General features: G+C 43.0%; 1 protein-coding gene across 4 annotated transcripts in view; it reads right to left on the reverse strand.

The window, feature by feature from the left end:
- Positions 1–24503, reverse strand: part of NXPH1 (neurexophilin 1) — a 144208-nt gene extending 119705 nt beyond the window's left edge. Inside the window, exons 1-2 of one of the 4 annotated variants that reach the window (XM_050311435.1) lie at positions 24241–24503; positions 23119–23280 (exon numbers count right to left, since the gene is read on the reverse strand). In XM_050311435.1, the coding sequence (XP_050167392.1) occupies positions 23119–23172 (54 nt within the window). In that variant the 5' untranslated portion in view covers positions 23173–23280; positions 24241–24503. Of the gene's footprint in view, positions 1–23118; positions 23602–23820; positions 23915–23987 lie in introns of those variants that run through there. The other 3 variants (XM_050311425.1, XM_050311453.1, XM_050311444.1) reach the window with 3 other exon arrangements.
- Positions 24504–26082: the final 1579 nt, after the last annotated feature.

The raw sequence follows: 26082 nt of genomic DNA on the forward strand, positions 1-26082 counted from the left end.
AGAAGCAAGGCCAAACCAAATATGTGCATACCTTGTAATTTTTCACAGATTATGATCTTGGTTTTTTAGTCCCTTCAGCTTCCAGATGAAGGGCCATAATCCAGGATACTGATTCAGAGAATGTGTAACAGTAAGTGAGAGCAGGATAATCACAGAAGCAGACATGTAGCAGCCATCATCACAATGAACTTTCTGTATAACCAGAAAAATCATTGCTGCTAGATCAAATAGGTCATGTATCTTTCTAAGTGTCACTCTCATTTTGTCTTCTGCATGAGTATTTATGCTAAAGCAAAGAGAATAACACGAGACTTTGTACAAATATGCACACTTGGAAAGCGTTCACTCCCTACACACGTCCTCTACTGTAACAAATTAAACCACTTTGTAAACGTGTTCCTGAAAGGCCCAGGAAGGGAGGAGAGGAACCACGTGGAGGGAGCTGGGCAGGCTTCACAGCAGAAAGGTGCAGCCGAGCTCCTGATTGAATTTTGCTTAAGCATGGGCACAGACTGACAGTGGACAACATTGGTACCTGCATAAATAAAGCTAGGACTTGTTCCACTGGTTGACACATGAGGTAGGCAGAGGCTAAAATAGACACAGACCTGTGTGGTAACTGTGGGAAGTCCACGTCATGCATGCTTATGCATGTTGTGCTGATCACCAAAAGCCACTGTAAATGTCTGGTGTCAAGGGTTTGTACGAACTGGTTGGCAAATCTGGCCTATATTTTTCACAATACTTGGGCCATTGTCACCGGCAAAATCATGCAAGGTAGAAATATATGTTTTCTGTTTAAAGCAAGAACCTCAGCCACATCCACCAGGGGGTAGGCTCTAGCTGCATCAGAGAGGAGTCTCAGATATGACTCTGGATGGTGTAACCAAGGTCACTTCTCATTATCTCCTACTAAGTAGTGGACAATCAGCTTTTTCCAGCACTGAGGAGGGTTATTTTGCAATATAGACCACATTTGTTTTTTTGCATTAGAAATATAGAAATATAGAAATAATATAGAAATATAGAAATATAGAAATATAGAAATATAGAAATATAGAAATATAGAAATATAGAAATATGGAAATAGAAATACAGTTTGCATTAGAAAACTAATATATAAACAGAACTCTGAAAAAAAAGCAAATAAAATAGACTTCTTACTTTTACTGATGTGTAACTGTGGTGGGTTGACACTGTTTGGATGCAAGGCACCCACCAAAGATACTCTATCATTCCCTTTGCCAGCTGGACAGGTGAGAGTAAATAAGATGGAAAATTACTTGTAGATAAGGCAGTTCACTAAAGCAAAAGTGAAAGTTTGTGTTCACACAAGTAACAAGAAAAAAATAGGTTTATTGTCTACTTCCCATCAGCAAGTGGTGTTCTGGCACTTCCCAGAAAACATGTACTGGTTGCTCTGGAAGGCAAACATTGTAAATAATGAATGCCCCCTCACCCTTCCTCCTCCTTTTCTTAGCTTTTATATCTGAACTGACATCATATGTTATGAAATATTCCTTTGGTTAATTTGGTTCAGCTAGCATAGTTGTGTCCCCTCTCAGGGGAAGGATCTAGCTACCTCTAGCTACTTCTGGCTACCTCTAGCTCACAGGATCTTGTCCAACCCCAGCCTAACAATGTGGCAAATGTTGGAGAGACGGTGCTGATGCTGTGCCAGTGCTACCCAGCAGTAACTAAAACACTGGTATGTTATCAACACCTTCCTACCTATTAGTGCAAATGACCATCACTATGAGGGCTACTATGGGGAAATGAACTCGATCTCAGCCTCAATGAACTCAGTCAGTTCATTGCACCGTTTTCCCTCTTGTTTTAATAGATTAAAATTTACAGTAGACTTAACATTAAAACTGTAATACAGCTGGTTTTACTGATATCAGATAAGTATTTACTTCCAAGCATCTGAGGGCTGAATTATTTCTCAGTATCCACGATAAGTGAAGACTAGCTAGAAAGAAAACCCCTTACCCTTCATTTATCTGTACTTAAACCTTGCTTTGGATAGTACCAAAATCTTCTGAGGGCCTTGCTAAGTCACAAAAGTCCTCAGCTTCTGTGCTGTACAAAATCATCATTATCCCTCATCAATCAGATACCCATCAGTAAGTTAGGTAACAAAGATGTAAGACACAATATAAAATAATAAATAGTTATCTTTGTTAGTTCTATTTCTGTAGTTTAAATTCTTGGCCTATTGTGTCAAGAGCTGTACACAATTCAGAAGTGATTTGTCATATGAACTTTGGCACTGCTCAGGTGTTTAGATTTTAATTGACAGTGCAGAGTAACGAGGCAAAATTATACTAAGAAATTATTACAGTGTCATCTTTCAGACAGAAAATTTGGATATTTCCATATTAATTCACTAGCAGTACAGGAATTTAGCCTTGAGTCCTTTTTTACAGTATTCAGGGATGCTCTGACAGTACATATGCCTTAATCCAGCAGAAGATGGAAGCAAATGTTTAAACATGTGAAGACTCTCACCTGTACTACATATTCAGAATTCAGCACATGCTTTGGTGTTTTACTTGGCTGGCACTAACAGGGTTTCCATATCAGAAAAAAAAGTGACATCAAGTAATTCCACTTCATCACAGCAGGGAGAAATTTAATAATTAACACTGAAACCCTTCCTGGCTTTATTTACAACAATACAATGGACACATAGGCAAAGGTTTATCTGTTATTATCTTCAAAATAATATGTAAAGCACATAAGTAATATGTAAAGACTTGCAGGGAACTCAGCCCAGCTATTCACCTTAGGTCAGACACAGCAAAACATTTTGGCATCTGAAGATTATGGCACAGCTCTGCTAACACCAAGAAGGGGGTATTCTTTTGCTAGGCCTCTCTCATTGACAATGACATGTGAATAGCTTTCTAAGACATTGGACTTCTTTGGTGCTTTTAAATCCTTTTCTGTGTAATATTTCTCTTCTCTTGGCCTTTTATTACAGATGAGTTAGTTGCAAAAGCACATAATATCCCAAAACATCAATCTGAGATGGCATAATGAAAGCAGGATTCATGGAGTGTTTTTTTGATTTTTTTTTGTAATCAATTACTGCAGAATCAATATATTTTATGCTATTTCTGCTTCACTGTTTTATTATTTCATAAGGTCTGCAATTTCAGTTAGAGATTAAATCACACTATTATTAATATTAATATTAATACCATACTATTAATTGTTGTGAACTGGTAAAGTGTTTTTAGTTATATATGAATGTCCTTGTTTATGACGGATAGAACAATTGCCTTACACAGAGAGGTTGCAGCTGTAGGATGATGTCCCACTGAGTATCCAGCATTACTGTTGATGGTGAGTGTGTATGATTAGTGTGACTTGCGGGGAACTGCTTTGCACCTCCATCTTCATCACCAGTGTGCTCGTGGTTAGTCAGTCAGACCAGTCATGTAGCTGTTTGGAGCTGAAGTTCTAAAACTAGACCAAGATGGGTAACATCTTTCACTCCCTTGCATTTCTGATTGATCTGTTTGTTGTGATGGGGTTTTTTTTGGGGGGAAGTGTTTACCTGGGGGAGGGTTGTACTTTTTACAAACTCTGAAATCTTTCTTGTGGAAAACTTTGTTAAACTTGTCTAGAGGTGCTGAGGAAATGTCCAGTCATCTCACTGATGGGCTTTAGATCAAACTATGTCTAGAAAATACTATAGACAAATACTATACTTTTCTTCACACATTTACTGCTATTTATATTTTGAGAGTACATTTTATAACACTTAGGGCTCTCTCCTGCTTGTACTTTTCCTCAAAGTGTTGGCATAAAAAGGAAAAAAAAAAAAATCAAGAAAACTCCTGAGATTTACTTCTCCAAACCGTGTAGTAATCTTGGTTATAGTCAGCACATAGTCTTAGATCTTAGCTTTACCGGAGATTTCTTTTAAACACATCCATTCTGAAAAATATTCCTTCCTGTTTAATAAACACAAGAACCATTTCCTTTAGACTCACAGGCTTGTTTTCACATATCTTCCTTCAAGCTGAGATTTACTGTGAAATCTTTACTTTACTGAATACTTTACTTTATTTACTACAAATAAATACTGCCCTCATATCCCTTATTGAGCCAAGAAATACCTTTGTAAGCAAAGATCAAGAAAAGTAGTCTACTGGAGGGAAAATGAGACAATTTCTGGAAGACGGATCTTTACTCCTATGTCTCAGTTACAATATTCATCTTCATTTATGCTTAGGCTCAGGATAGAATTCACCAACAATGTATCTGTGTGGTCAAATACAGAGCGTTTCTTTGCCTCTATATGAGTGATTTCCAAGCTGAAACCATTTACATTTGTGCACAGTTACACCCATGCTAATAGTCCACCTAAGAAGCAGTACTTCTTTCATTCCTATCTCAACTACTCCAATACTTTGATTCCTGTCTCAGGATTAGGGATGCTTCCTGCTCCCCTAGCTCAAAAGACAGGCTACCCAAGCACATAAATTGTCTGCACTGGCTATGCACTTGTGTTTTCAGAAAGAGCCACAAGTATATTCTTTACAACTACTCTTTACAGACATCTACTTCATGATAAGTACTGAGTTCCCCAGTACCAGCCAGTGACAAGTCCTTCTGTTGCTAATATAAGAAGTTATATGAAATCCTCCCACCACAGAAAACTATAATTTTGTAAAAATGTAGTCCACAGTGTCTTTGCTTAATACTACAAGTCAGATCTTTTTAGAGAGCCATGGATATCTCGGGGGAGTCTAAGAAGTGGGTTCCATCATAATTCTGTTGCCATAAAGTGTTTGTAAAGTCCCACCGTGGTTAGCTTTTACCACTTAAATAGGTTGAGATAATCTCATGGTAATGGATTCAGTGTGTTCTGTGGGATACAGAAACAAAGTAATGGCCAGATCTGTTCACCTAATCGAGTGTCCTGATTCTACCTATGGCAAATATCAGGTCTCTAATGAAGCTCTAAATGCTTCTAATGCTGCTCATAAATATTTAAGAATAACATATTGTTCACGTTCTGGAGGAAAGAAAATCTATTATTTGTACTGAGCAAATGCAGAATTAAATTGCATGTAGAAAAATCTCATGCTAGCATTAAACAGTTAAGGCTTTGTTTCTGTTTCAAAGCTTAGCAGTTTACACACTTTCAGAACAATTTGTCTGCTAGCCAAGAGAGGAAGCAACAGCAGAAGGTATGTATAGTCACATATGGCCAGATCAGGGGAACCATCCGGACTTAACATTGGCTGCAGCTCTGGCCAAAAAATGTTCCAGATATCCAGAGAGAAATCTGTGGGCACTTGGGTAATCTGCATTGTGGCAAAGAAACCTCACACCAATTCCCAGGTCTTGCACTGTCAAAACTAGAAAAAAAACCCCCAAACACCTAAATTAAAAGTGTTTTTATCCATCCCCACCTCTAAACAGCAGGCACAGTGGCTTTTATTTGCTTTCAATTTTAGGAGAATAGAGTTTATGCCAAAGCTGCCACAAAGATGATCTGTGAGAGAATTGTGTGAGATAAGAACATAGAAGTTAAAAGTAAAACTATCAGAGAGGCCTTGAACTCTTCTGCTAGTCATTCCTTCTGTCTTTTATGGTACTCAATCTCACCATCGTTACAAGACTATAATACAAGATGCCCTGGCATTCTAAAAGACTTCTCATTTGATACACAGTCATTCTGTAAATAAATCTGCAGTGAAGTGCTTAAAGGTTTATTTCTTACTTTTTAGCAACTAGGAATAAAATGTTGGGCTATAAAGTGCTTACAAATTAGATTACTGGAAGGGAATAAAATGTATTCTTATCTACTGAACCAATGATGGGTCAAATGGCAGTTTGAATTCTCCTGGTGAATATGACTGTGACCTTCACATATCCCGTTGACAGAAAACAATTTTATTTACATTTTTAAATCCACATAAATGTGAAAGATGGTACCACTACAAAATGAAACATTAAATTGTTTTGTCTCAAGGCATAACTGAGCTCTCCCAAGGTCACATATAGTCTGAAATGAAGCGAGACTTTCTTAATCCTGTTACCAGTACATTTCACCCAGACCTGGTGGTGCTCGTGATCTATTTTCATTTAACAGTTTAAAAATTTCCTAATTTTAAGATGGAGAAATAAGAAATAGTGAGAGACGGTTTCTTTTGTCCCTCAATTGTTTAAGCACAAACTGATCACTAATTATGTCTGAACTGCTATAACAAGCTACATGTTTCAGCTTTACAGATTAAAAAGATCTAACCATTAAGAGATGTCAGGGTGAAAAATTCTTATTCAAAAAGAAATATATTACCTCCTCCTGGACCAACAACACTATAATGTCTATATTTCTAGAACAGTATATTTATAAAATAATTAAAGCTATGTATAATTTGATACAATCTTCACATTTAAACACTTAAAGAACATCATTTTCCTTCTATGCATACCAAATGGCCACTTTCAATGTAAAAAAAAAAAAATTTTTTTAACAAAATAACCTATCCATTACAGCCCAGTATTCCCTCCACACTTTCTAAGATCCTCATGATGAAAAAGGTATTACTAAAAGTCCGTTATGTAAGCAGAGTAGGCAATGTTATAGAGAAATAATGAATAACACCAAGAACTGCATTCTTCTAACCATTCTGTTCAACACTTCAAGCTTCTCCAAAGTACAACATCAAAAGAAAAAAGCTCAACAGTTATTTACAGGATAACACCATTCTGGAAAGTGCTGTCATACAGAGCACCTAGGAGGATACATATGTCTATAAATTATAGGTGGTTCTGGCAGCAATGCCTATGATTAAGGCTGCCTGAAACTTCCAATAATAAAATGTTTTTTCAGTTACTCGTAAGTTTGCTGAACTCCAAGTGCTTGGAGCAAAATTTTCCCTGCAAAGTATCTACCTGAACATTTGTTTAGTCTTTGTGGAAAGTTTAACATTAAATGGTTCAGAAAACAAGATTACAGAAAAATATACCTTGCTTTTTGGAGGGAAAAAAAAAAAAAAAACAAAAAACAGTTCTTCTTTAAGAAGTCCTAATGTTGCATTTTTGGAGAAAGAAAAACCTTTGAAATGTGGTAGAGCATGGCCTTTATGTCAGGTATATAATTTTTATGATTCCTGGAATGCCTATTCAAAGCCAGTCTAGTTTGTTGGGTGTTTTTAATCTCACATCTTAACTCCTTCCCAGAATCACTTCAGCTTCTACAGCCTTTCATTAATACTCTTCTCATGCTTTAACACTCAGAACTGGTTTTGTGAAATCACCTATACATGTTTCAGCTCTGCAAAACAGAGTTTGCTTTCTTCAGCCTGTAGAGCTGGACACACCAAGCTAGAACACCCCTTCAGTCCTTGCTCTGGCTGTCTCAGACCAATCAAATAAGATGCTGGAGCCAACTTCTCCCGACAGTTCTCGCAGTTGCACTGAGAATGACACGCAGACTAGACATAAAGAGAGCATGCAGTAGCTTGCTACAGATTTTTATGCATGGATGAAAGACAAAAATCATTAAACAAAGCAAATTATAAGCTTAAAATTAATGAACGGAGACTGAGGGTAGTGGCCCTCAGATTGATAACTAGTTTCAAGTTAATGATATGCATCCACAGCTAACCCTGAGTATTGCTCTTAAGGAAAAAAAATAAACCTTTCAGGATCTTGGGCACATAAACAGTTTTCTAGAAGTAATTAGTTAACTTTGCTGTGACAGACTGACAGGGTTTTTTAAAATGCAAGACAAGTATTGGACTTGGATATAGCTGTGAAAATAATGGGGGTTCAGCAAACAGATTAAAAGCGGGAAAGCAATGACTGCTTATGCTTAGTGTTAGCAACCTTGGAAGATCCTCCAGACTAGATCCAGAAGTTACCTATAATTACTATTATGAAGTGCTTGCTCTCTTTGTCCAAGGGACCAAATTCATAATCTGGAATTAGCTACTCACATATTTCTTCTGGGAAAAGTTTCCTGAAAACATAATTCACAGAAGCTACTAAACTGTCCAAACTAAGCAATCAAAGAAAGAAAAGGAACAACTTAAACACTTTCTGACATTTCTGAAGCATAACTGCTCCCATAATTAGTTACCTTTTTTTACTGTTTCTAATGGATAAAATTGCAATGGATAGAATTGGCAAGGCAACATAATTTCAACTTTCTGGTTCAGGAATTTCTTACACATCAGAATAAAGCTTTTTTTCTGATATAGGGCTCTAAAAAGTTGAAGGGCTTCCACTGTGAATGAACGCAAGCACAGAAGGCCACAGAGCAAGAAATATCTCACAAGTTACCTACAATGAGATCCTGTTTCCTGAGTAAAAGAGCCCCTGACTGTATTAAACCAAGCAGAATAAAATGAACAAGCAAAAGCAAGAAAATTCCCCAGACTATTCCACCAGGTAGTGGTTAAACCAATTACCTCTGGATGGTGAGGTTTGTGTTCATATTTCCTTTAATCTCTTAAATCCCTTACAGAGGCTTTAGTCACTAGGCTGATGAGAAAAATATGAATGAGATACAACGAAAGGAAAAGTCCAGTGACCCTACAAAATCTTTTGTAAGTCTAGGGTGTTACAGACCCGGATAGAAGTGCTTCTCAGAGGCCAGCACTACCCTTTTTTTCTTCCCCTTTTATGTGTCCCTGTGAGTCAATAGAATCAATAATAGAGAAGTTATGGCATTTTAGGATGAAGTGGTGGCATTTAAATTAAAAAATAACCCAGAAGTCTAGCTATCACAGCTGATACTAATTCTATTGTAAGTGATAGCTGAATGTGAGGTGCAGCCATTTATCTGCGAGCAGAGCTTAGCTACATGTTGTTAGTTTCTTACAACTGACTAATAAGATGCTTGAAAGTGTGACTGCAGCTGACAGCTGAGCCTGGGATGATCAGGCCTGACTTATATCAGCCACGGAAAAGGTACTTTACAACGAGGATTTGCACACTGAAAAACATCCAAGAAATATATTCTGTCATGAACAGAAATTACCACACTAAAGAAAGACAGAGTGCATAGTTGATGTGAAGTAATTATGAAGTAATTGAATGTGAAGTAGTTAAACAATTAAAGGTAGAAGCTATGATACAAGACAACACAGATGAAAAATAAAGGATATTGCATGTAAGAGAAACTTTCTGCGCTGTCATCTCGTTGGACATTTGCAGTGTTTTTTTGGTGTGTTCAATGGCAGTAATACTGTACGAGAAAAATAATCCCTAGGTGAAGAGTTCAGCCTTGAATCAAGCCTGCGACTGAACTAGAGTTTCAGGTTTGTGGGTAACATTGACAACAACGCAAGATGTAAACAATTCTTAAGGAGTCAAGAATAAAATAGAGGTCCAGGCTCAGAGGAGGCAGACTGTTGTAGAAACAGACATCAAAGCTAAGCAATTGGGACAGGATGACTCTTTATTCAGATTCTGTTTTCTTTGAGATTTTGTTTTGATTTCTAAGAAGGGATTTGTGTGGGGATTGCCTTTTGATTCCTGTACTTATTTCTATGCAACTACAGTGACTCATTCATATTTTAGAAGCAATAGTATTCCATTCAAGAAGAACCTCCTGTTTCTTTGAGTGTGAGAGGTAACAGAATGCATTCCCTACCATTCCCAACAAGTCCTCTAGCAAAAGCAGAGGTGACCATAACGAACTTTGCTTAGGTACTAAATAGGTCAAACTGTGACTTTTAAAAATGGTAGCTCTTGTATCATGTTTGTTTATCATGAAAATAAACAAGAGTACTTCCTCAAGTAGATTTTGTAACACATTGGAGGTCACTTTTATGCTGACATGTCTGCTAAGAATTCTCTGCCTAAGCAGTGATACATTTAACATCCTTAACTAACTTGAAATTACTTCCACTGTCAAAGAGCAATATCTAGATAAAAAAAAAAAAATAGTTGAGTCCATTTCCTGCCAGTCTATCTTTATGACAGCTTTTGTTTCCTAGATACATACGCAGAAGGCATTGGAAACTAAGAGAAATTAATCAATGTAATTTCAGTTGTCTAGATTTTCCATCCCCACTGGGCATATTTATTGGAATCTGACTGTAGCTGGGCACATTTTTAATAGCAAACAATTTATTTGATTAATTTACCCTACACTTCTGTTCATTAAAAAGCCTCTCCCCTTTTGATTTCTGCTTTTTTTTTATCCTTAAGCAGTCAGTGAATGTTTTCAGTATATTTTAATCTGGAATGTGTTTGGAAGCTCTTTGCTTCATCTAATCACAATGATTATTTCTTTACTAGAGATGTTGTGACTTTAAATCTTCAGTTAGTGTTGTCTTAGTTCCCCTAATTGACTTTGCCACTCTAAGTGTAGTATCAGGAACACTTCTGACATGATTAGTGAACATTTAGTATTATATTTGAAGCACTGACTTACCAAGGAATGCACAAATCCACAGGGAAACAATTTTTCTCTAAACACTTATCAGATAAAACAAGTTTACACAGGTGTATGTTGAAAAATTAATATAAAAGGATGAGAATACAGGAGAATAGAAAGCTTCTGAGAAGTGTGAACTTTTATAAGTGGATCCTCATGTTATTATCCCAACTCTTTTCAAGCCACTTCCCTGTTATTCTGTGATATGTTTTCCCAACACAGAATGATCCTTCACCCAATCACCTTCATCCTACTCCAACCACCACATGATCAGCTGCAGTTAAATCAAGGCAAAAAGGGGAACATGGGCAACAGGGCAATGAAGGGCCCCTAGGATCTGCAATTTGCATTTCTGTGAAATGAGAATTACAGGATGTATGAGCAATTAGTTTGTTATTTTTATAAATATCATTAAAGTAACTCCACTGGAACTAGTCTTATCTAAACACGCTGAAGAGATAATTATTCCAAACATTTCTATAGTCTTTGGGATGCTAACAAAAAGTCAGGGCACAAAAAATCAATCACAGAAGGTGGACCATACTCAAAGAGGGCTAAATGGAAATACTGTCTCAGACTCCATTGAAATTCTCCATTAATAAGCAATGCTAAGGTAAAAAAAACCTCCCAAAGTAGTCCCCTAGATGCATCACATACCCACAAAGGAATGACTCCTCCTGATGAATCATGCATGCCTCTCATTACCTGAAGTGTTTTACAGATCAGGAGGTTAAAAACTTTCCACAAGCAATAGAAATGTAGGTACAAATTTAAAGAATGTAAAACACATGAGCAAAATTGAGCCAGGGACCTACCCAGCTAGCTAAATTTTAGCCTGAATCAACAAGCTAATGAAGTCACAGCTCCACCTGTTGAGCTGAAGCAAATCATCCACCTGTGACAGCTGGCAGCACAGGTTCATTTTTGTGCCAGACGTAGATGACTAACACTATGCTGCTTGGATAAAGCAAAACACAGAAGTTTAAGGACAAACCATGTCATTATTACTCTAGGTGGAGGAGTACTACAGCCATGGAGTCATTCTGCGAGAGAACAAAAGGGCTCAGTTCTACAGGAAGGATCTCATGGCAGACCAAAGACAGGATGACGTCATTCTGGGTAAATTTACTAAAGAATACAACAATGAAAGAAACACACTAGAAATAAAAGCATATAGAGCCCACTCAGCTCTTTCTGACTTCACAGAAGACTAAGTTACTCTGACCAAAAGCTGTGACTACCACATAGCCATACATATACATTCTTTCACGTTTATTAGAAATGCTTACTTTCTTTCCTGTACTAACTCTGAACAGCCAGTTCGCATAAAGCAAATCAAGCTAAAATTTGATGAAATATCATTCCCAACCACCTTATAAAAATGGAAATATTTATCAAGCTAAAGACCCCATTTTACAACCGGAGAAATCAATGGCCAAGTTCTCATGAACCTGAATGGTCTTGAGTCAATGTGCAAGTTTCTTGTGGAAGAATAAATAAGGATACTTTTTTTTTTTTCCTTACATGGTCATTATTCCAATACATTTTTCTTCTGAAAGAAAAAAGAAGTATCTGCAGTGGTCTGCAAAAAATGTACATCAGAAGTGCAGTTAGAATTTAAATTTACACACAAATCCAATACCATATACAGGTCAACAGTAGGTGATGCTGTCTGAATGCTTCAAAAACACATTTGCAGAAAAAAAACCCACATGAATTATCTGTTTTAAAAGCCTAACTTTAGTTTCACTTAAAAAATAAAGATATTTTGCAAACTATTTCGTCAGAAGCTGGATCAGTAGTCAGGATGAGTCACAAATAACGATTCCAAAAATTCAGAGTTGACAAAGAATAATTATTATCCAAAAATTATTGGATTTTTAATTATTCAGTAATTATTATCCAATAATAATTGAATAATAATAATTTTTTAGAATAAAGGGTAGTAAGCAGTGTAATGCTTGGTTACAGACATGATATTGTAAGGGATCCTAAGTAACATAGGGTTAAATTCAGCAGTGTCATATCTTGGCAAAAATACTACTTTGTAACATTTTTAAAGGCATAGAAGAAGAAAATTTTATATCCTAAAAGAAGAAATGCAAAAAAAACCATACTGCATTCACTTTCTCCTAGCTCAATAAAGCACTGAAACTTATGTGAGTGAGTCTCCTGACTTCAATCAAGCTTGTGTTTTGCTTCTATAAAGCAGCTACAAACCATTGGCCTCTATTCTGAAGTGTCTGTTACACCACCACAATTTCAGAATATTCTATAAATTGTGGAGAACAAAAGCAGCACTGGCACCTCGTCTAATGTACTTAGTCACACATTTCCATATTCACTTGGATTGCATTACACTGGAAGACTGAACCATATCATTACAATCTGCTAATCCACACAGTAACTTTTCCAAGACTCACACTCTGCTCTAGATAGTAAATATTCTGTGCATTTATGATGCAAACACAAAATGTATTCTGATATATTCATAATTCAGGGGATAGCGCCTTATTGCAATGACTAGGGCTAGCAGAGGCAGCAGAGCTCTCACAGAGGAAGGAGGTACACAGCAAGGGGTACCAATGCTTGAATCAGCACAGACAGAAGCTGAAGATATGGAAGATGATTCACACAGACCACAGTATTGTGAAGGACCAGAAAATATCATTCCTTATTCACTCCAAGTGACCACTCACAGAAAGGATTCTGTAAAGTAATGGTTATGCTTTGTGCAAGTAACTACTCAAAATCCCAAAGTTTTAACTCAGATATTAAAAATAGTGTTGCTAAAGGGTCCTATTGTCTCTCCCCTCTGCTTGCAACATGTACTACACTGCCACCTGTTACAAGGAAGCTGGTAAGCAAATGTGATGGTTTGTGGAAACAGGGAGAAGAAACAAGTAGGAATATAAAATGTGGACCTTGTTAAGGTAATACCCATTGCAATTAGAGGCAGCAGGATGGGGCCCATCTTTTTTAATGGTGAAGGTTTTCATGTACTATTTATTATGCACATCTTTTATGTCATATCTCTGTAGTCTTTCTTATTTTTCTTCTGCTTAAAGACCTGTTCACTTATCAATTGTTCTCCACAAAGCTACAGTATTATTGCTATGTTTTACCTATCAATATTGCTTACAAAATCGTCTCAAGGTGCAAAGCATTTCCCACATAAATATTAAGAAAAATCTCTGATTGTAATACAGAGCAAATGCAGTGAAAGTAGAAGTTATTCTAAAGTAGAGTCAAATTACAGACTAACATTCTGATTTTAAACACACCAATATTCTACAAGACTGCTACTGACAGTACAACAAGCATGAGGATATGGTTTTAATATTATTCTTATTTTAAGTCCATACCTTCTTTTGCAAGACTTCAAATGCTATGGATGAGATTGTAAATATAAAAAGCAGTCCATTAATTTTATATAAGCAGTTTTATATACCTGAAGGCCTATGACAACATTTCTTGACAAAATAGCCTAGCAGAAGAATTATTTTTCTAAAGTTCAATCAAGAACAGCTTATAAAAATGACTCCACAGATAAATATTATGGTACAGGTGCTCTGAACAACCGCAACAGAAATTCCGTTAGCTAAAATTTTTTAAGAGCTGCCAATTACACTTTCAATTTGAAGTGGCATCCGAATAGTGACAAGCAATTCTCAGTGATAGAATTGTTCTACTTAATCTTAAACAGGAAACAGAATCTGTCCTCCTCGGAAAAAGTAAACAAACCATTGATTTACATAGGAATCCTATCTTGTATCACAATGCAGAATCAGGCCATAGGATCTGCTGGAGAAGAGTCTTTGTTTTTCAGTAGTGCACTCAAGATATGCCTAGAGTGTCTCTTATTTTTACTTTTTCCCAGTAGCACATATGCACCTCTAAAACAAGTGCAGGAAATATCGTGCCAGCTGAGAGTTAACTCACACATAATGCAAGGCTGACATGGGGCAGGGGAAAGGGGGAAGAGGATCATATTCTGTTCTTTCTGACATAGGCATAGAACATCACGCAGAAGCACTATACTCATAGGGTCAGATCCAAAACTATCAGAACTGTTAGAAATCACCACTGAGTTCAGGGATTTTCAGATCAAAGCATGTTCTAACAGGGAAGGTAAGTAGCATCTGTTGTTTTTTCAGCTGAGGATACTGTGTTGGCTAGATTTAAGTGATTTTCTACTTTTCTTTCTAAATAAATAATATAATTTTAATATATCATATATATATATATATACATAACACATATAAAAATTTTAGTTACAAGTCTTTCCAAGAACTAAGGCCATTAGATCACTTCTTCCCTAGCATTATTCTGGCTGTCAGCTCTGCTGCTAAAAGAAGTCTGCTATACAACTATCACTAAATTTTTAAGGAAACATACAAAGAAATAATATAAGCATATTTTCTTATCGGTTTTTCAAAAGATCAGAGGAAAAAGAAAAAGAGCATTCACAAGTGCACACAATAAGAAATAACTAAGCTACACACCCAAAGAAACAAACAAGCTCTTTGTTCTTTAGTATTTTGCAAGTCTGGATTAGAAAATGAAATTACAAGAAAATAGGGCTCTAGTACCATAACCATTTGGTAGGCCTGATTTCTCCCCCATTAAAAAACCTGCAGATGTGGAAAAAGCAGATTATCTTTCCATGCACTGGTCAACCTGTCACTGAAGCGATCAAACAGATTAACAGGAGAGGTGATACTCCAGAGGGCACTAACTTGTGAAAGGATAGGACAGAGATCAACTAGTGGACAAACCTTTTTTCAGCAGATGTAGGGGGCAAGGAAAAAATATTACTAAATAAAATATTACTAAACCTTTCCTTGGAGAGGAAAAGACAGGGCACCTGGAGAGATGGTGCAATGTGCAAGGCAGATGAACATCCCTGAGACATTTGTCACTAGCTGGCTGGTGAGACATTGACATTAATGAGAGTGGTATTTGGAAGATAAAAGCAATATCTCTGCAGCAGACAATACAGTTTCAAGACACCACATATGGGGACATGGTGTAATCAAAAGAGACTGGAGAGCGCTCACATCTAGCAAAAACATCACAATCACTATTGATATTCATGGGAGAATATGGATCAGGAATAAATGGCTTATGGTTTTGTCTGGAGTGTTGGTGGGGATTGTGGGTTGTTTTTCTTCTCAGCTCAGTCAATTCCCATCACATTCCTTTATTGAAGGACTCTCCATCAGTCATTCACTTACACCTGCCTTGCCAAAAGTCACTGTTTCATTGACAAGTGCTTTTCAGGCAGCAGAGCTCTAGAAGACAGCTTTGTCGATAGCGAGTGGGGATTTACAGGGGTGGAGGTTCTTGCCTGCAATTATCTCCTCGTGAAAGCAAGGAGAGAGCTGGGAGATACCCTGAGCACTGTCTGCCAGGACACAAGCAAGTGTAGGAAACAAGATCTGGCTGCCCCTCACAGATGTCTGAGAGTGCTACTACCCCAAAAATTACATCAACTGTGTCTGAGAGTCACTCATGCCATTACCCATGGGATAGAAATGTCATTATTAATTAATCACTCCCTGTTCTCTTGTCTTGGTGTCAGCCATGTCTCACAGCTCATTTTTTACTCCAATGCTCTCTAGCATCTGTGGTCTCTCTCCAAAAGGAGAGGATGCTTTGGTCCTAGGATAGAACAAGACAAACTTGGGCATCCCAGAACAGCATTCCTGATCCCCAAATTCATTCTGCCATCCACTCCACACTCATGTATTGCCCTCTGATCAGTTTTTCCCCAGAAAATAAAGAAACTGCTACGCCACTGAGAGAAAGCAAGTCAGCAGCAACACCAATTTGCTGGTCCACCTGCCTACTTCTTCCTTCAGGAAAACGGGCTCAGACCGACAAAGCCCAAGTCCAGAGCATGTTGCAGGTGAGGTCTAAGTATCAGCGTCCCGAAACATTGACTACCCCGGGACGAGGCGTCTATGAGCGAGTATTTTCCAGGGGCCGGCGTGGTCCCCTGGGCCGGGCGGGGCTGGGCGCTGTCCGCGGTGCTGTCCCCTCCCCGGGCGTTCTCCAGGGTCCTGCACGGCGCTACAGGGGCTGCCGGAGGGGCAACGCCAGCCCTGGCCGGGGGGGAGTGGGGAGAGGAGCACCCCAAAGTGAGCCTTCCCCCGGTCCGGCTGCCACCGCCTGCCCGCTCTCCCCGCAGCGCTCGCACCAGCAGTCTGTGGTTGAAAACACTCAACATCTTTGACAGAGGGAGAAACCCACACTTCAAATAAATAAATAAACAAACAAAAATGACATGGATTAATCGTGCAATGAAGAAGGCTTTAGACGCGGATCCAGCGATGAACAGGAAAATAGTAACCCAAACTAACCCGATATGTCATAAGGACAAGCTCTTTCTGCATCCTCAGTAATGCTGCATGCAGGGAGTGTAGCCCCACACATGAAGGTGCCCATGTCCCCATCCTGCAACAGAGTACCGAGAACCTCTTGGCTGTCCTTCAATGCGGTCTCTCTCTCACTCTACTTCGATTTAAAAATTGAAAGAGAATGGAAAGTGATAGAAGAAAGCTGATTGAATCAATCACAACAAGCTCAGCAAGATGGATTATGGGGGGAAAAAAAAAAAAAAAAAAAAAAAGCTGTATTCCTAAGCACCTACTGGTGTCACAGTAGTTAAAATAGAACAGAAAAGCCTCTCACAAAGTCGATTCTTATGTAGATGAGGAGACATAAGAGCTTTTCTTTCTTCACGGGCTTAGTGAATTTCTAATTTGCCCAAAGAAGCCCTAGAGGAATGAGGTAGAAAGGGCGGGAATATTGGGATTGCTAGTCATAACAAATATTGCCATGATCTGGATTGTCGCCTAGAAATTCTCTGCAAATGAGGGGATCCAATGCCATTGTCTCAGCCGAGTTATTTCTCTTGACCTTCAGCTTTGTCCATCCAGGCTCAACAAACTTCCTGCAATGAGCATCGCCCCCTCTGTCTGCCAACATACAACTTTGGTCTCTCTAGATCATGGAAACAGAAAGAGGATGAGAGGTGGTTTTCCCTCCAAAAGAAAGGCACTTGCAGAAGTTTAAATAGGCAGAAAACTGTAGGGTTAAACAATAAACTAGGAAATGTACTGTCCTGTTGAACAGAGAGCAGTTTGCACAGCATTGAGAACCCGCCAATATATATCATATCAATAAAAAGGAGCTCTTCGAAAGCTTGCATAGTAATTGAGATTGGAGATCTTTTTTGATATGGGTTGGCATTTCCTCATATCAATCTGACAGAGCCAACTCAGGAAATTGCTGGTAATATTCATCTGGGGAGCACTTTCATTAAACGTAATTCATTCGACTTTCACAATAAATTGAGTGACATCCTTACAGCAGAACCTTTTTATCCTTGATGAAGTGCTTGCCAGCCTTTGGTTTTCCACTTTATTGTCACATTCCTTAAAGCAGAATCGTCAACATGTCAATCTGCTGCATGAAAAAAATGCTAAAGCTGTATTTACAAAGCACCCAGGAGGTGGTTTAATGCTGACTTACAAGAAGAGCGAGCTGGGTGTTAAACTATCTGATAAATCACAGCAAAACTTTCCCCAAACCCAATCGGGAGAACAGAAGCCAGTCCTAGGGAGGGAAGGATGGCTCACACATTCATTTTCTGCAAGTGCTGGCTACTACAAGCAATTGGTTTCTTAACCTGCTTCACCACACTTTCCAAGAGAACTAGGGAAATTGGCTTTTTGTTAATTAAAATGGCAGTTTAAAGATGCAGGGAAATATCAAAGAGGTTAAAATGGATACCTCTAGGTACAGTACCGACTTGGAAGATGTGTCGCGTAGAAGAGAGGCAGGGATTATATTCAGGTACCTGCCTAAAAGGTGAAATCTGCTCCATACTGCTTTCTCCAGCTATTTAATAAATAGAAATCATGTATACTAAACACCAGGAAAAAGACATTTCAGTGCGGGGAAACCCCTTCTTAAACTAACACTGGTCCCTGGTGGTTAGGAAGTAGGGAAGCCCAGAAAAGGATGCACCAACCTGCGTTAAAAAAAAAAAAAAAAAAAAAAAAAAAAAAAATCAGGAGCGCAGATAAGTTTGTTTCGCCTACACGAGAGGGGGATCCAGTTGTTATTTCCGCACCTTCCAAAAGGGTAATTTCCCCCCTCCCCTACACCTTCCCTACATCGCCGCTACAGCTTTTCTCAAACTCCTCTAAAAAGAGGGAGCAGGATCATCTCAAGGCTGCAAAAATCTCCCATTTCTCTCCCTGCTCACCAAGCTCTCTCCCACGCCCTCCCCGCCTTCGACGTCAAATTGAAAATTGCAAGAAATCGCTTTTTTTGGGGGGGAAAAAAGCAATACCCGAATGCATTCAGCACTAAATGCCTCTGAGAAAATACTGTGAGTGGTGATTACGATAGGACAATGCCTTCTCTCTCTTTTGTTTTCTGTTTTCTTTTATCTTCGCTGCCTATAGAGGTGTGGTTTGTTTGGGTTTTTTTTTCCTTTCACGACAAAGTAGGACACAGTCAGCAACTATCCTTAAAAAGAAAGAAGCAAAAAAAAAAAAAAAAATCAACTTATCTTGGCTAGCGCGTGATATCTCGTCACGTTCACCTCAGCTTTCATTAACCAGGGTGAAATGACCGCAAACAGTGCGACACACAGCGAAATTAAATGTACACAAACTCTGGAGCCACTAACCCTCTGTTTACCCCATCAGCAAATACCGTACCAAGTGTGCCACCACTGAGGACAATTTTAAACCTCTATGATTCACAACAATTTTTCAGGAAAGCTCCTCTCGGCTGCCAGAAGGCCTCCAAGCTACAGTGGCGGTGTGGAATAGACTTAAAATCCCAACCCGGCACGGGGAGGAGGTTAGCAGGCTGTTTCCAAAGCCCTCTGCCAAAGACATCGCCCTGTAAAAGAAGGTGCCCCGTAAGCTCCGCAGTTCTACTCTTCTGACAAAGCACGGCGCAGAGAAGCTCCCCCTGTGAAACAGCCCTCGTCGTGAGGTGAAAAATCACCCCTCCTTTTGCGCTGCTTAAGTTCTACACGGAGTTAAAGCGCTCTGCCAGCCTGCTCCGGCTTTATCCTAATTAACAAACCCACCGGTGAATAAACACTTTGCTGGGAGAAGACGACAAGCCGGTTCGGGGGCTGAGGAGGGGAGAGATCCTTACCCTAGCAGCATGCCACGCAAAACTCCGACTGGTTTTGGTTCCGTACCCGTTACTCCGGGTAAGGAGTGCCTAAGTAACGAGCCGAAGTCCTTTCGAGCCGGGAACATCCCAGCAAAAGAGGTGCATGTTACCACTCCATGATTGTACGGTGCGGGAAGGTCTCCCTCGAGTGTGCGGGGGTAAAGCTTGTGACCGTGACGGGGGATGAAGTCCTGTTATCCGCGAGGCACTTTGGCCGCGTTTCCCGAGGGTGCGCGGGATGCGGGCGGGGAGCGGCGGGACGTGGCGAGTGCCCGTCTCCGCCGGGAGCTGCCGGGCACAGCCCGCCGGACCCACCGCACCGACGGGCTCCGCAGCTGCCGGCACGAAAACGATCTGCCTCCTCTTCCGAGGCCCTGCTTGACCTGTCCCAGTGAGAAATAACTAGTTAGGATCCTTGCTAGCAGCCCCTGCGTTCTGTAGTCGCTTCTACAGCATGCTGCTTCCACACAGAGGGGAGGAAAACAGGAAGAAAGGAAAACAAACAACCTGGCCTTTTATTGTCCTGTGGTGTTGGACTGGAAATTCAGCGGCAGCTAGGCAGGAGGTACAACGAGAAGGTTTCCGTTAGGGGAATGATGTAAAATCCCGGTATCCTTAAAAACAGAACTCAGTCCTGCGATCTTTCGGGGGGTTTTCTTTACTATTTACATGATTCCTTATTGGCGATTTTGAGCTCAGAACACCACTGTTACTTAATGAAACATTATCCATTAGAATAAGACTAAGATGCTTTCGAAAGAAGGGTGGTGAAGTGGAGTGTCGTAGTGAATAAGACCAAGCGTAGGTGTTTGTACACTTTCTGCAGCTCTCTAAAAGTAAAGAAGAAAAACAACTGCAAGCCTTTAAAGGTTAACTCCTAATTCTGCCAAATGAGTACGAAGTTATGCATTTAGGCCAAAAGAAATGCATTTCCACTGCAAATCAAATATAACATTTTCAATACACTGCACAGCTCAAAACAAGGAGAAAATGCACATCTTGCAAAGGATAACTAATGTTCTTATCAATAAACATAATACGGCAAACCATCTCTACCCCAACAAAATTCCTGCTCATTTTGATCGGCTGTGACCTCTATAAATTTCAGGCAGTAAGGCTGGATGACATATGGCTCTATTAAAAAGGGGGAGAAGAGCAGAAACACTTTTTTCTCCTTCAAGTTTTCATTACAAAGAATTATAAAGGTGGAGGGGAAAGGGGAAAGAAAAAGAAAAAAAACCCACACGGAAACATAAAGAGTAGGGATTTGCTGGGTGAAGCGAAATTACAAGACAGGCAGTGTCTGTAACTTGTAGGCAGCCCAGCCTCGCCGCGGCAGTTCACTCTCCCTGAACATCTCCTAGTTCAAGCGAAGGGGAAACAGGCTATTTTCTCTCGCACCTATATTATTACCCCTTCCCAAAAAGTGTTTTTTTAACAAACTCGATAGGAAGCTGTTCGTACTGCCATTTCATTTACCCTTCCTAACAGTTTGAGCACTGAAAATTAAATTCCTAACTTGAAACTGCTCTAGTCCACACAGAGTGATGTGCACACACGGATAGGCACAATAAAATGCTGCACCTTGCTGCTTTGTGGCACAGCATTAAAGCTTTAATCAAAACTTCATGCTTCGCTGCTAATAAACAGTTTATTATCACGCGACGGCCTAATGCAAACTTTCGGAGTCACTCCCAAAATACAGAGAACAGGGAGAGATTGGCATAAACGTGGAAGTATCGATTCAGAAGGCAGAATCGTGTTAGGGAAATCCTTTGGATCCTCCCCGAGTGTTTTGGCAGAAGACACAGCGCAGCCTAAGGACGCATTCCCTCCCCCTAGGCTGTCTTTTTTTCAAGATTTTCTTTTTCTTTTTTTTGTATCATATTTCGCATTGTTTGGAGGAGAAACTGGAAATTCGTCTCCTTCACTCTGCAATGCCAAACCCTCAAAAAAAAAAGAAAAAAAAAGAAAAAGCATTCAGGTAATGAAGTCTGTAACTAAACGGTAATTGAATCAGCATAATTTGCACACTGAATGGTTTTCAAATGCTCCCAGTTTACAATTAAAGGAGAATTAATGCGCTTGTTGTTCAGACTGCAGCGCATTAGAATAAATCCAGCACTGTTGTTGTAATGAGTCCAAAGCAGTTTAACTGCCAGCAAACACATTTAAAATTTAACACGACGTATCGATCTCGCTCCGGTTTTTTGTGGGTTTTTTGGTTTTTTTTTTTTTTTTTTGATGGATTATTTGCCGGGCACTTTTCTCCCCATTTCCCCCCACCCCTCCGGCCCTCACCCCGGGCTATAAAATTCGCGGGGAGGAGAGACGCCCGCGGCAGACGTGGCGCCGCCCGGAGAGGGCAGGGCCCCCCACGTCGGGATGGCGCGGGATACGCGGGATACGCGGGATGTGCCGGGATGTGCCGGGATGTGCCGGGATGTGCCGGGACGGGCCGGGCGCGCGGAGGCTGCGCGGGAGGGGCGCGCGACGCGGGCCCCCCCCCCCCCGCCTTCCCCCGCGCGAGCCGGGCCCGCTCGCGATTGGCTGCCCCTCGGTCCGCGCGCCCGCGCTGCCCCGCAGCGCCCCCGGGTGGCGCGGCCGAGCCGTGCAGGGAGCGGCGGGGCGGCGGCGCCGGCGGCCGTGGGGACGGGGACGGAGCCGCTCCCGCAGCCGCAGCCGGGGCAGGGCCGCCGCCGTCGCCTCCCCCAGCACGGTCCCCAGCCGGGATGCTTCTCTCGGCAACGCTCCTAGAAAAAGGTCTTTTCCCTCCCCGTCGCCACGGGGACGAGCTGCCGCCAAGCGTTTGCCTGCTTAACGCGTCGCAGGCGAGAGAGGATGCGGGCTGCAAAGGAGCAGTCTGCCTGGTTTTTGTTCCTTGCGGTCGTAGAGGGAATAAAGTGTGTGTGTGTGTGAAAGGAGATAACGCCGCTGTTTACTCGTGTTCCCCCGGTAATCTTAAAGGAGATTTGCTACGAAAGTCAATGACACTTCACGCGGAAAACATTCGCTGTGCTCGCCGCCGAATGCCCTCCCGCCTGTGCCGCGCCGCCGGTAGTGCCACACCGGGAGTGTTCCCATTCGGAGGGACTCTTACACTCAGGAGGGAGCAGAGGGATGGAAGTTGCCTCCATCCCACAACCTGTCCGGGAGCCCCCGCGGCGGGCCTCCAGTACGCACGCAGAAGCCGAGGGACCCGGCCCGGGAGGTGACACCGGGGACGCGGTCCGGGAGTCTCCGACCCTGCTCTAGCCCCCCAAGGAGAAGTTACGGGTCTGCCGGCAAATACCCCCGTTCCCCGCCGAGATTTCCCGGCCGAGCCCCGCGCCTCCCCGCCCCCGGCCCGGCCCGACCCCGGGATGGCGGGGCAGGGCTTGCTGCGGGGCACAAGTAGTTGCCGTGAGTTTGTTCGTTCTCCGCAAGGCTGGTGCCCTTCCCCCGCAGAGCTCCCCGCTCCCAGGCCCGTGATAGGGGCCAGAGGCACTCACCAGGTAGAGGGTGGGCTGCAGCAGAAGGACCGCGTACCAGTACACAGCCTGCATCCTCGCCGCTCAAACTTCCCCCGCGCTGCCTTCGCTGCCTCTTTGTTCCTTCCAGAACATAGATCCACCTGACATCCACTTTACAGAACAAGCAGAGCTCTCACCAGCCTAGACAAAAATGAAATTATAGACCCCATGACCACAAGACAAGGTTAGGCTTGAGACAAGGGGTGAAGAGAGGTGTGCAGGGAACGGGGTGGCGGGGAGGCGGGAGAGAAGGAGGAGATGGGGTGTGTGAATGGGGGTGGGGGAAACAAAAAAAAAAAAAAAAAAGATTAAAATCGAGTTAATCCAGCGTCGGAGCAAAGTGATCGCACGGTCCGAGGTGGCAGCAGATTGCCTATAGGCAGCGCTCCCCGGCGCTCAGTCCTTTTACTGGGTAGGAGAGCCCCGTGGTGTGGGCTGGGATGGCCCGCGGGTGCCAGTGCCAGCTCTGCCCGCCTGCCTGTGCCTCGGCGGGGACGGGGCTGCAGCCGCCCGCCACCTGGCCACGGAGCCCCGGCAGAATGCTGGAAAGCGAAGCGGGGAGAAGGGGGCAAAAGACACTGGGATCGGGGCTCCGGATGCTCCTGGGCGCTTAAAGCCGAGGCAGAGAGCTTTGCCTTCGGTATGCTGGAGCAGGTTCTGCGTACCCCCACAAGTACCCACCTCCCTCTGCCGCTCCCAAAGGCAAGCCGTGCCTTGCCCCAGGCCGGGACCGCGCCCGGGGGCGCCCCGACGGGCAAGGACCCCCATCCCCGGCCCCAGCCCTCCTCCGCCCCCACGGCCCGCGGACAGCCCCGACGCCGCGGGGGGGCCGCGGCGGGGATACGTACGGCGTGGGGGATCCGACGGCGGCCGGGGCTCCGCGGGGCGCTCCATGGGCGAGCCTAGAGGGGCTGAGTGCCGCGGCGCAGCCCACCGCCCCTGCACATCTCCTCGCCGCGCTCCGCGCCGAGGTGTCCCGCGGCCGCTGTGCATCCAGCGCAGGCACTGTCAGGGCGGCGGGGTGGCTGGAAGGCTCTCCCCCCCTCTCCTCCCCTTCTCCGCACACGGCCGCGCTCCGGCTCCGCCGGGCAGGACACTTACGGGAGGAGGGAGCTGCCCGGACTGCCCGCTCGCCTTCGGCGGGGGGCGAGGGCAGGAGCGGCGGCACCGGCGCTCCGGGGCGTCCAGGGCGATTTGTCTCTATTAAAAATGACTTATTGGCGAGGGAGCGGCGAGCGCCCGCTATTTAACTTCAGATAAAATCTATCTGCAAAGACCTTGGCCGATCATCTTAAAATAAAGCGCTGGAGCCGAGCACTGTCCGAGCCTCACTGCTTGGGGAGAGAGAGCGAGCAGTGGAGGGGGGAGAAGGGGGGGGGGCTTGCTTGCCGAGGGGGAAGGGAGGAGGGAGGAAGGGGAGTTTAGCGGCGTCCCATCCTCTCCGCTGAACGGGGTGATGAATTAGAGCCCTCCCCGGGCTGCCTTGCGCTACTCGCTCTGCCTGCCTTGCCCGCGCTGCTGCCTGCCTTGTGTCCTGCCCTGTCCCTGCTGCCTGCCCTGTACCCGCTGACTTGCCCTGTCCCTGCTGCCTGCCCTCTTCGCCCTGCTGCCTGACTCTGCCGGGGTGTGGGCTCTGCCCTCCCTGTCCGCTCTGCTGCCCGCGCTGCTGCCTGGGCACAGCCCCTTTCCTTCTCTGCCTGCCCGCGGGAGTCGGCTGTCTGCCTGGAAGGAGCATGGGAGAGCACCTTCTCCCTCTTTCTTCCCCTTCATTGTAGTTTTTCCGCCTCCATCAGGGGTGTCCCGTGCACCGACAGTGCTGTTTCGCCCGTGAAGGCAGCGGACGCCCACCAGCCGGGCACGGAGGCGGTGGGATCGCGGAGCAGAGCTGGGTGAGGGGTGCGGGAGACAAGCTCCAGGAGGAAAGGGTTGCTTCTCCCTCGCAAGCAGGAACCTGTAGCTGAACAGCCCCTCGGAGTGAAAGTGGAAAGCTCATCCCTGCTCGGTGCTGTGGCTTATCCTACCAGCTGTTACTCAAAGGGAAAGGTCTCATCGACCTTGTTTTATTTCTTCTTTACAAAGAGTCCTATGGGATTTTTTTATACCCTCTTCCATCCCCCAAATGGTATCATTACCAGTGTGACACTGGGACAGGGTGAAGGGGAGGATACCATCAGCACAGGGTAGCCTTACCAGATTCCCAGGTTCAATAGCAAAATTCAGATTTATCACCTCCCAAAGGGGAACCAATAAGCAAGAGAAGGAAATAAGAAAGAAAAGGGAGACTTCAGTTGTCCTGCCAAATCCTTGCTTCCCTCAGGGCACGTAGTGGTAATTAATATCTGCAATCTGAGACTTCAGTACCAAGCTGTAACATACTGTTTTAATTTGGGGGTCTGAGTTTGGAACACTGTAATAAAAGGAGATCTAGAAAAGAATGGGGAAGGTAATGAGTGCTCTTTGAAAGAGCTGCACCAGAGCTTTACCCATGGCCATTTCTGCTCCAAACACCTGGAAGATGGACACTTCCATATGCCTCCAACACCATCACTCTTCTAGACATGTGGAGTGCTCACATCACAGCTTTGGACAGAAGCGTGCAGCCTGCAAGGAATCATACTGTCATCCTGCCCCTCCAGACAGCCTCTGCATTACAGTGCAGGCTAAAGCTGCCTAGACACTTCTTGTTTCAAAAGGATAACAAAAAAAAATTGCAGCTGACTTCTCCCTTGCAACTCCCTCCATTCTATCTCTTCCACTCTTACTTCTCCCTAAGAGTGAGGCTTGAACCACACTTAGTACTCTATCTAGATATATGAGAGAGGGAGAGAGAAAGAGAGAGAGAGAGAGAGAGAGATTGCTAGATAGATATCGCTCTCTTCGCATAGAACAAACTTGCCATAAGCTGCATGGAGCATATAGCTGAGCACTGCAATAAGCTGCTAT

Source organism: Myiozetetes cayanensis, unplaced genomic scaffold (assembly GCF_022539395.1).
Source record: "Myiozetetes cayanensis isolate MyiCay16 unplaced genomic scaffold, myiCay2020 scf1, whole genome shotgun sequence".
Classification (NCBI taxonomy): domain Eukaryota; kingdom Metazoa; phylum Chordata; class Aves; order Passeriformes; family Tyrannidae; genus Myiozetetes; species Myiozetetes cayanensis.